The 11,960-nt window shown below is 43.7% G+C and overlaps 1 protein-coding gene across 2 annotated transcripts in view; it reads left to right on the top strand.

Moving 5' to 3' along the window:
• The window catches only part of cntnap2b (contactin associated protein 2b), a 40,115-nt gene extending 28,155 nt beyond the window's left edge, over positions 1-11,960 (top strand). For both annotated transcript variants that reach the window (XM_047331960.1, XM_035633736.2), the window contains exons 14-25: positions 559-643; positions 915-1,071; positions 1,886-2,013; positions 2,311-2,481; positions 3,157-3,375; positions 6,787-7,023; positions 7,188-7,421; positions 7,523-7,656; positions 8,534-8,627; positions 9,169-9,399; positions 9,610-9,684; positions 9,940-11,960. In XM_047331960.1, the coding sequence (XP_047187916.1) occupies positions 559-643; positions 915-1,071; positions 1,886-2,013; positions 2,311-2,481; positions 3,157-3,375; positions 6,787-7,023; positions 7,188-7,421; positions 7,523-7,656; positions 8,534-8,627; positions 9,169-9,399; positions 9,610-9,684; positions 9,940-10,139 (1,965 nt within the window). In that variant the 3' untranslated portion in view covers positions 10,140-11,960. The remainder of the gene's footprint in view (positions 1-558; positions 644-914; positions 1,072-1,885; positions 2,014-2,310; positions 2,482-3,156; positions 3,376-6,786; positions 7,024-7,187; positions 7,422-7,522; positions 7,657-8,533; positions 8,628-9,168; positions 9,400-9,609; positions 9,685-9,939) is intronic.

Consider the following 11,960-nt stretch of genomic DNA (forward strand, 5'->3'; position numbering starts at 1 on the left):
ATTAGACTTTGTAGTAGTTGTCCAGTTGCTCAACACCCTTGTGGATAACTTGCACTATTAGTAATATAAAAGGACTGGATGGCTCGTTGTAAACCATACTCCCACAATGCCCCCCACAGGAACCCAGGTTGACAAGGTCGTAAGCCTGCAACTCCACAAAGCACATGTAGACTGGGTGAGCAAACTCCCCCGACCCCTCCAGTACCCTTGTAGGTATAAGTGTGGGGCTGCATAATTGGAGCACACCCTCCCCTCACCCTTTATTAATATGGGAACCACCACACTGGTCTGTCAGGCCAAGTGGCGGACCTCCTTGCGCCACTGAAAAAGCCTTGAAGAGTTTACATAAACATGTTAAACTGACAATTTTGCATCCTATAATATTAGGTAATAATGCATATAGGATGACCGTAACTACTGAAATAAGGGGGGCGTAGACAACTAAAGGTCTTTCAAATTTCTCGGGGGTCAGTAGACACCCACGTGTATTTTGCATAATATGGGACCTTTAAAACAGAGTCATTTTATATTCAATGTCTCCTTCCTGTGTGTGTCCAGGTGTTGTCCATCACTGGAAATGCAGAGTACTGTGAACAGTATGTAGCCTATGCCTGCCGAATGTCCCGTCTGCTCAACTCTCCAGGTAAAGTAATCTATCATATTAAAACCTGTTATGGAGTTAGAATTGAGTCATTAATACAGTGCACAAAAAAACGACTCACAAGCGATGTATGTGATGTATGTGATCGAGGGTTATTTCTGCGCTCGCGGTGCACATTTTACACTCGGCGAGAGGCTGCTCGTGGAGCGCTTTGTACGCTATATATTACTATATGCACGTGTGAAATTTTCTTAAAGATCAATCCAATAAAAGAGAAGGTAAACTGACTCCAAGTTGCTGGTTTGACTCACAGATGGTGTCCCGTTCACCTGGTGGGTAGGACGGGCCAATGAGAGGCATTCCTACTGGGGGGGTTCAGGACCAGGGATACAGAAGTGTTCCTGTGGTATCGAACACAACTGCACTGACCCCAAACACTACTGCAACTGTGACGCTGACCTGCGCTCCTGGTGAGTGGACTGAGCAGAGTTTGTATATTCACACTGCACTGTGGTCTTTACCACCTCTAAATTAGCTTCACAGTAGCAGCAATCATCTCATTCATGCTTTCACTATCCTGGTATTGTTTTCACCCCTGTCCGTGTCTGTACGAAATATCTTCACAACACACGGACGGATTTTCACCAAACTTGGTATTAACTTTTGGAGTTGGTCAGTCGAGGGTGGGCCGGCATAGTCACACAGTACGCTCCTTATGGTGCGTTCACACCGTACCATGCCTTGGTGGCAAACAAACATTCAGTCATTCGGGAGAATATTTGCCCATTCTTCCTTCGTTGATTTTCAACTTTCGCTGTGTGCATTGCCGTGACAAGAATACAGCTCTCAGCAGGCAGACAGACTTGCCCTCGCTGTGCATCTGTTTATATGATAGCATGCGTGTTCACTGGGCATTATAGGAAACTCAGTATTGCATGATCGGGGAGTACACAATGCGCACATTGGGTATGCATCGCCCCTCTGGCGCTTATTCATTATGTATTCTGTTGTTCTCCTTTCTACTCTATGTTGTTTGTTTCCAGTGTACTATAAATATTCTTATGGCAGATACTTTGGGTACACAAATCAAGATCTATTATTTATTTATTTGAAATTTAAAGCAAAGGCAAACATCAAAATAATAACAAGCTTTGTCCATTTTCAATCACATTTTGCAGCATTTTGTCCTTTTATATTTTTCACAGGGACACATGCAAAATATTTGTTGCCTGCACATTCTGAATAGTCTGAATTAATAAACATCTGCTTTGTGTATGTGCCCAGGAAGGAGGACTCCGGCCTGCTGGTGTATAAAGACCATTTGCCAGTCAGTCAGGTTGTGGTTGGTGACACAAGCAGAGCTGGATCTGAGGCCAAACTGACAATAGGGCCACTCAAATGCCAGGGCGACCGTGAGTGTTAAACACACACACACACACACACACACACACACACACACACAATATATATACAAGTAAACAATAGTTGTGAGGAAACATTGACATAATGAATTTGGTTATGCTAAAACCTAGTGAGGGCAGCCAAAATGTCCTCAAAAAGATGTTTTTTGAACCTGAATTTTTTTGAACCACATATATATATATCAATCTTAGACCAGAGACTATGAGCTGTCACATCATCCCAGAAACTGTTTGAATATTTTGAGCGTCTGAGTATTTTTAACCATGTCCTCCTCTCGTCTTGTGAAGGGAACTACTGGAATGCGGCGTCCTTCACCAGCCCCGCCTCGTCTCTTCACTTCCCTTCGTTCAGAGGTGAAACCAGCACTGACATCTCCTTCTACTTTAAGACGTCCTCCACTCATGGTGTCTTTCTGGAGAACCTGGGAACCACTGACTTCCTGCACATTGAGCTCAGAGGTGTGTAGACTGCAAAAGACGATATAAGCTTCTAAGGACAGTTGACTTTTTTTTGGAATCAGTCAGACGTGATATGTGCTCGCTGCAAAAGTTGCAAAAGTGTCTTTTTTAATATTACCACTAGGGGTTGCTATTATATATGTCCAAAAGCAACACATTAAAGGGATAGTTCAGTGATTTATAAGTGGGGTTGTATGAGTTACTTGAGTTTGGAGGGGAAAATGGAAGTAGCGTTAGTCACAGTCCCACTGTAGCAGAGGGGACCACCAAAAAAATTTATTTTTCGCCACATTTTTAAACGTTTCCATTTCGGTGGTCCCTTCTGCAACAGTAGAGCTCTGACTTTCGCCACTTCTCCTCCAAACTCCATTAAATGACAGTGCTGATCACCATCTCCATAAGGTGACATATTAACTACGCATAAGTAACTCATCCAACCCCACTTCAAAATCACTGAACTATCCTTTTAAGTGCTGACGAAAGGAGGTTTGTAAGTAAATTAAAGAAATGAGTTTTTTCACTTAGTATGTCAGACACCAACTCAAAAAAATGTAAACAATTGATTGATTGATTTTCAATTAAAAATTATAATAATGAGATGAATGATGAAATAAGATGGTAGGACTTAACGCTTAAATGTCCCTGAAGTTTGTTTTTTTATCCTGCTGCTCCCAGGAGGCTCGGTGGTCTCCTTCTCTTTTGACGTGGGCAGTGAGCGGGTGGAGCTCAGTGTCCGCTCGCCGGTGCCTCTGAACGACGACCAGTGGCATCGTGTGGAGGCTGAGAAGAACGTCAAGGAGGCGGCGCTGCAGCTCAATGGACAGTACAGAGAGGTCAGACCCACCCCACCGCAGGGACACACGAAACTGGAGTTCTACAGGGAGCTGTATATTGGTAAGTCACGCACACACACACACACACACACACACACACACACACACACTGCTGATGTACTGTAAGGTTCCATACAGCTGATGTGATGATGACAAACATCACTTTTACCATGTGGAGTTAACAGTAGAAAACAGTAGAGTTTGTGTCTGGCTTTACAGACACAAACTCGGGGCATCTGATCATAGAGTAAAAACCTGATCGTCTTCTCATTGTCACATGATACTTCCCATCTTTATGAACTGAGAAGGAGTGTCTGAACTGAGGTGTTGAAACAATGGGAGGAGAGCAGACTGAGCAGGACCAGGATCAGAGGAGCTGGATGCTGGAGTACTAGGATCAAGAGGAGACTCAGGAAAGGGAGAACCGGCAGAGACAGGGAGAAGAAGAGACTCGGGCACAAAAATTGGCTTGGAAAAAAGTTCTTATCAACAGACATCCATTGTATTTGTTTGTTTTAGCAGTACCACAAGCAGCAGTTGAATATATATATATACACATATATATATATAAATGGTGATAATGATGAAATGTAGAATGTATACAATAAGACTATTCATGCAGTGATAGTAATAATATACCATTCTAGTTTCAACATGCTTATAGTAGTACGTCACGGTGATCCATATTTTACAAAGTCACATAGACAACATTTATAATTTACTAGATTAGAAGCACTGAACTCTACGAAGCTCCTTCAGCTGTCATTGTATTTACTTTGCAACTGAACCATATGTAGGTCCATAATGATGACAGCTATGGTAAGTCTTATGTCTTATCTGCATTATCACTGGCATTTGTTTGACAAAATCCAGTTCAGATTTGTTCGACTCTTCCCCCAAGTTGTGCCAGCAGCTGAATGCTGTCAACTGGTTACCTTCTGTTCATCTCAGGAAATACCAGAATGTATCAAGATTGTTTCTCGATGTTTCGGCCGGAATTTACCGCTGCATTACAGCTGCGCACGACAGTACACATTATGACAAAAATACTTTAAAACTGTTGCGATCTCACTCAGACAATACTGTCTCAACACACTAAATAAGCGCTAACACTGAACCACAGGAAGAGTAGAATACTGTGGCAAAGTGGTAATGATTGAAGCCTTTGGAAGTAAACTTAATTTTTTCTAATGCCTTTTCTTGCAATAAATGATTGACTACTGATTTTTGGTCGCTTAGTTCGGTAACCAGTGGATTCAGGTGAACCCAGATCAAAACGTTACATAGGTGATGACAGAATTTATCAATACGTGACAGACACCAGCGCATGAGTGGGCGTGTCTCACTGTGATTAAAGGATATTTTTTTTTTTTTGCTGTGCTGAGATCGAATCCAACTCCACGCGATCTTGCAAGAATTATAATTTCTTAAATATATATTTTTCTTAGGTGGCTGTGAATTGGTGCTTCCTTTTACAATCATATTCGCCACAGCAGATATGAGATGCCACATGGAAATAGCCAGTAATATGTTTGTGATTGACTGATGGATTTCTTCAAACTCAGCTTACATGTGTATGAATATTTTTTATGCACAAGTTCAGATTTTTGTTCTACAAGTTCTCACACTGCATTCTACAAGTTCACAAATCCAGTCTTCCAGAGCTTGAATTGTGCAACATATTTACCTTCATACTATTGCATTGACAAGGTGTATTACAAAAACACACTTATTGTTTCCTATTCTGAGACTTTTATGTCAAGGAAACTGACCATTGAAAAAAAAAAAAAAGGGTTGTAGAGTTGTCTTACAGTCTGCGTGTGGTTCTCTGGGCACTCTGGCCTCCTCCCACATTCCAGAGACATGCAGGTTCATTGGAGACTGTAAGTTGCTTGTAGGTGTGAGCATGAATGGTTGTTTGTCTCTACATGTCAGCCCTGCAACATGTTGGTGAACCTGTCCAATTGAACCGAGCCTCTCGCCCAGTGTCAGCTGGGATTGGCTCCAGCTCCTCTGCGACCCTCAGAGGATAAGTGGTATAGATGATGGATTCTACAGTTGGACTTGGTGCACATTAAGTTTAAGTAAAAATAGTCGGAGAAGGTGGTGGTGTCAGAGGAAGCTGACAGCACAAGTAGATATAAGCAGTGTCTGAGCTGTTCCCCTGCATGAACATGATAATAATAATAATAATTAATTTTATTTATGGGCGCCTTTCTCAACACTCAAGGTCACCTTACAAAATAAACTATAGAAACACTCAGTCCATCCAACAAGCAGTCATAAAAGCAGGCAATAAAACAACATAATAATACTACTAATAATAAAAACAAGAGAAAGGGTGGGGTCATTCCAGTCAAAGCAAATGAAATTAAAGGGAGTAGGCCTGTCTGAAAAGATGGGTTTTCAGGTGAGATTTGAAAGTGATAATGGAAGTGGAGTGTTGGATGTAGTGAGGCAGAGAGTTCCAGAGGTGGGGGGATGAGCGACTGAAAGCTCTTGACCCCATGGTAACCAGACGAGCAGGTGGGAGGATGAGCTGGATGGAGGAAGAGGACCTGAGAGAACGGGTGGCTGTCTTGATATGGAGGAGCTCGGTGAGATACCGAGGGGCAAGATTGTTGATGGCCTTGAATGTAAGGAGGAGGATCTTGTAGATGATGCGGTATTTGAAGGGGAGCCAGTGGAGTTGCTGCAGGACAGGTGTTATGTGACTGATGGAGGGGGTTCTGGTAATGATACGGGCGGCAGAGTTTTGGACCAGTTGTAGTTTATGGATGGATTTGTCAGGTAAACCAAAGAGGAGAGAGTTGCAATAGTCTAGCCGGGATGTGACCAGGGTGTGAACCAGAATTTCTGCACTGTTGGGGCAGAGAGATGGGCGCCAGCGAGAGATGTTGCGTTAATGGAAATATGCTGACCGAGTGACGTTTTTAATGTGGGACTGGAATGATAGAGTGCTATCTAGGATGACACCCAGACTCTTAACCCGGGAAGAGGGGGACACAGATGAATTTTCGATGGAGATGGAAAAGTCCTTTATTTTAGAGAGGATGGATTTGGTGCCAATAAGGAGGAGTTCAGTTTTGTCACTGTTGAGCTTGAGAAAAGTTTTGGGAGAACCAGGATATGATTTCCTGAGACAGTCGGATAGGGAGGTGGGAGGGAGGGACGTTGTGGGTTTGGTGGATAGGTGGAGCTGCGTGTCATCTGCATAGCAGTGGAACTGAATGTTATGTTTACGGAAAATACGGCCAAGAGGGAGAAGGTAGATACTGAACAGAAGGGGTCCAAGGACAGAACCTTGGGGAACACCAGAGGAGAGGGGGGAGGAGTGGGATCTGAATGTTTTGAGTTGGACAAACTGATTCACACCGAGTGTTGATCCTCTGACTGTAAAGCATGAATGAAAATAGCAGCAGACACCAGCGCTCTGACTTAACCGACGCAATGCTTCATGTCTTGGTTCCAGGTGCCTCGAGTGGCCGGAGGGGTTTCTTGGGCTGCATGCGGGCCCTGAAGGTAAACGGTGTGACCTTTGACCTGGAGGAGAGGGCAAAGGTGACCCCCGGGGTCAGTCCGGGCTGTCAGGGCCACTGCAACAGCTACGCGATGCACTGCAGGAACGGCGGGAAGTGCGTGGAGCAGTACAACGGGTACTCCTGCGACTGTTCCCTCACTGCGTACGATGGGCCCTTCTGCACCGACGGTACGACCTCCAACACTGAAACAGATTTTCATCGGGTCAGATCAGTTGACGTCGGTTTGCATTCGATTAGATCCGACACAGAAAATATGTGATCCGCCACTTGTGTGGCGTTTGAATTAACCTTCCTTCATCTGCTGCTGTTTCTGCACGTGTGTGTATGTTAGATGTGGGCGGCTACTTTGAGACTGGGACCTTGGTGCGTTACGACTTCCTGCCGGAGGCGGGACCCGTCGCGCCGCGAGAAGTGAAGAGTCTATCGGGTGTTGGTGTTCCCAGCGAGGCCAACCTGACTCAGGAGGAGCTGGTGTTCAGCTTCAGCACCTCCAGCACTCCCAGTATCCTGGTCTACATCAGCTCTAGGACTCAAGACTACCTGGCCGTGGTGCTCAGGCACAATGGTGGGCTCAACATCACGTCCCAATTTATTTCTTAATTCATTTCTGTTAAAAGATACATCTATTGAACTGCTGTTGAATGATCATGCTGTTGCATTTTCCAGGCACTCTACAGATCCGCTACAGTCTCGGGGGGCTAACAGAACCCCACACCATTGACGTTGACCATCGCAACCTGGCAAATGGACAGCCACACTCTGTCAACGTAACAAGGAACTTAAGAGAGATACGAATACAGGTCAGTACTTTCTGCCAATACAGAAGCACCTGACCGTGTCACACCAAATACCGTATAAGGCAAGGTGTGGAATTGCATTGATCAGGTCACACTCCAACATTTTGGGGAAAAGAGGCTTGTTTGCTTTTTTCAGAGTGGAGTGTTCAGGTGGATATCAGTCTCTGTAGGTGATGTGTAAGAGTTGATTCTTGAGGAGGAAGATTGAATTCAGACACCTGGATCAGATGGTGGATCGCAGTCCAGACACTGTTTATTGCAGTACTGGTTCGATACCCTCTCTGCATGCTGCGAGGAGGTTCGACCACGAACGGAGCAACACGAGTTTATATACCACACCCTGAACTCACACAAATTTAGATTATACCATGCAAGGTTGAAACTAGTCTCCCCAGCCAGACATCCATCACCCACGAGATATTAGTTTCTCCTAACATAGAGATATCGGTCGCGAGACCTTGACCTGTTTACTTAAATCTTCTGGCTGAAGCAAAGGCATCCCACGAGTGACGCATGTGAACCTAGCATGTCCAAACTTGGAACATGCAATACATAGTCAATGTGAAATCGTAATGACATGCTGTAAGCACTATTTCTCACGTCAGTCTCTAAAAAGCATATAAGCATGTATTACCCAAAATGTTGAACGCTTAGTCTATGGTGAAGTTTTACAGATTGTATTTTATTTGTATTAATCTGATACTCCGAAGACTCAACTAAATTGTTGACTGTGAATTGTTTTCATTGGACCTGCTAATTGTGCGAAGATTGAATGTTGTCTTTCCACAGTGTGAGCAGGAAAAAATTACTGGTACTGATGGCAGATAGAATGTATCATCTCAACTTGTCACTGGTCCTTTCCTATGTCCATATCCTCCAGCTGGACCACTACCCAGTGTACACATACACCCTGCCCGGGGCCTCGGACATCCACTTCAACTTGGTCAAAAGCATCTTTCTCGGAAAGGTCTTCGGTAAGTGTGTAGACGATTAGAATTATGTCTAAAATACACTATTTCTAATCTCTGCAAAGATTCTCAGTCATCCAGGTCGTAGCTGTCCGCGAGGGTGTCGAATCAGGTGCAACGTTTCAAGAAACTACATCCAAGTGCAGTTGCTCCTGATTCAACACCCTTGTGGATAACTATTTCTCATCGTTTTTTAAATGTATTTGATTTCTGGAAATAATCGCGCTCTCAATAAATCTGAGCGGCAACAGCATTCTTCTGGAGAATATTTTACAACCTCGGGGGAGCACATTCAGAAGTGGTCACGGCCATAAATGAAGGCCCGTCTACTCAGCTGACGTCCCCTCATTCTGTAATCAGTGTGCTTTGGGCCCCTTCTGCTGGCATAGAGATGAATCTGTTCCCCCCCAGGCTTAGTTGCTTTGTAGCATTGTAAATCATTTTGCATGCAGTAACATGTAAGAATGTACATTTGTGTTTCGTTCTGTAAGTTTTTAAAAAGCTTCTGAAACCCCACTCACTGTGCGATCTGCTGTCTTCCCTGTAGAAACAGGACAGATTGACCCCATCCTCATCGAGCGCTACAACACGCCGGGCTTCGTGGGCTGTCTGTCGAGAGTTCAGTTCAACAGCGTGGCACCTTTGAAAGCCGCGCTGCGCTCTGGCCTGGCAGCGCCCGTCAGCACCCACGGGATTCTGGTCCCGTCCAATTGTGGAGCCTCTCCGCTGACCATCTCCCCCATGGCTTCAGCTAGTGACCCCTGGCACGTGGAAGCAGGTAGAGACACACAGAGATGTCTTCAACGTTCAAGATGGAGGCCTGCTCTCTTAAACTCTTTTAAAAACAAATCTACCTACGGATTTAAAAGTAACGTGAACCTGAACAGTTTCAAGGAACATACAGACATGCCAAAGTCACAGACCAATATAGAAAAGGGCCGTTTGTGTCAGAGTTCAAACAGATAACAAATGTTTGCTTTGTCCATAGCTGGAGTGGTTTTCCCCTTCAATGAGGACAAATCCAGTGGAGATGGAGTGGATCGCAACTTTGCCATAATTGGAGGTAAATCGTGTTCAACTTCCTACTACAAAGTCTCCTGGTGCGACACGAATGTTCGCGTCAATTTACTCGCGCGAGTATCTGAGTTTGGTCGCTGGAACATTTGTGTGTTTGGAACTAAAAGTCTGGAAGCAGCCGCCAAATTTTCATTTTTGACCACTAATTTGCTGTGTATCTCGGGAGTGCAGATATAGGAACATGAGAAGGTACGTCCTAACTCTATTGTTACAAACAATGGCACATTTGCTTTGTTTACAGGCATCATCTCCATAGTGATCTTCGCCGTCCTGTGCATCATGGTGTTTGTGATCCGTCACATGTTCCGTCACAAAGGCTCCTACCACACGAACGAGGCCAAGGGGGCGGAGTCAGCGGACTGTGCTGACGCGGCGATCATCGTCAACGACCCGGCATTCACCGAAACCATCGACGAGAGCAAGAAGGAGTGGTTCATCTGAACCCCTCCCCCGACAACATGGACACATGACGTTAGGATGTATGTAGTTTTCTAAGCATAGGGAGTAGTAGTGAGGTGACCACCTGTGGAACCTTGAGGGTGTGCCGAGCGGTTTATTTAAAAAAAACTTTATGGACAACGGACACCGAGGCATTGCAGCGTGGGCGTGAAAGCACAGGGCGAAAGCGCTGCCTGGCAGAGCCCACTGAGCCTTCATATGGTGTAGAGGACAGTGCCATACAGGCCATGGATGAGTGAATGTGTGTCATTAGTTGAGTTTTTTGAAAATATTATTTATTTTAATTTCATAACTTTTGTAATTTATTAATTTATTCATATTAAAGTCATATATTTTTTTCATTTAAGTTATTACATTATGTATATGTTAATATCTGAAGGCCTCTGTGCATTGTGCTGAAATTTCAGATTAATGGTAATAATAATTATGAATCCATTAATCCCAATAACCCTCCACAGGTGTAGCAATGACCATTAACTTCAGTTTTTTTTATATTAAAAATCATGTTTAATAATTTGCCTTATTTATCTCAGTACGGTTTAATTTAAGCCTTAAGACTGAAAACTTTGGTGTGTGTGTGTGTGTGTGTGTCTGTGTGTGTGTGCACTGACTGGCTTGCTTGCCTGTAAAGAAGCCATTGCTTAGTCTTCATCATTTGGACTAAGACCCGGGGAGAAGGAAACGTCACACCTCTATTTATTTTTGCATCTGCATTTCTGACTTTGTCTCTTAATGACTTTTGATCATCGATTGTTGACAAATTTATCGATGAATCTTTTGTTTATACTGCTTTTGCTGCCAAATGAGTTCAGTGTTTAACTTTTGAGGAAAGAACCGAGTCCTGTCAGTCCACAAGAGGTCAACTCACCGGTTTGACTATTACAATTTGTATTATTATTAATATTATTATTATACATTTTTCTTGGTGCATTCAGTACAAAGACAGGGGGTGAAAAAGTTTAGCTTAGTACAAAGACTGACAGCAGGTTAACACTGCTCCATCACAAGTGATGCAATGTCCAACGACTTCAATGTAGTCTGATTCACTCTGACAGTAGATCAAGACAGGGCTATCGTGAAGACACAATATAAATCTATCAGTACTTGCGCTTGTAAATGAGAGCCGAGAACAGCAGAGAATTGTGTAAACGCCCATTGCACATTGACCATAAACAATACAAACAATTACTGGGTTTGGACATAGTCATATTTCACCACAGTTTCACCGTGCTCCCAGGCCCCGTGCTTTGCTATGGGCTAAATACATCCTGGACATTTTAGTACTGGATGGCAGATGATGAAATGAGATGAGATGGTGATGATATGATGATATTTTTCACTCCTCTTTGTGGTTGAGCTTCAGGTTCCTGATGGGCACAGCTACACTAACTCTGAAGATGGACCGACAGGACTCTCTGAGTTCTGGATACTTCTAATGCCTGTCCTTTAAAAAACCTGAGCTATGTTTTTGATTTTCATGAAATGAGATGAGGTTTCTGAAAAAGAATGTTTGCTACCCACATATAAACCTATGGCTTAATTACGTCCTGACATTTGATTGTATTGGATCTGTATTCTTTTTGACTGCACTGCTGTGTAATGGCATGCTGTTGACACGGAATGACACGCATTTCTGTCTGGCGAGCCACTCTTGCGTCACATCGCTTTTTCTTCGTGTTATATGTATGAAACTTTGCCTAACTGTTCTCCATTTTTCTAGCTGATTTATCATTCTTTGTGCTTTTCTCCTTGTCTTGGCATTCCTCTCAAAAAGACCAGTAAAATATGAGTAGAAAATGTTAA

This window comes from Scophthalmus maximus, chromosome 5 (assembly GCF_022379125.1).
Source record: "Scophthalmus maximus strain ysfricsl-2021 chromosome 5, ASM2237912v1, whole genome shotgun sequence".
NCBI lineage: Eukaryota > Metazoa > Chordata > Actinopteri > Pleuronectiformes > Scophthalmidae > Scophthalmus > Scophthalmus maximus.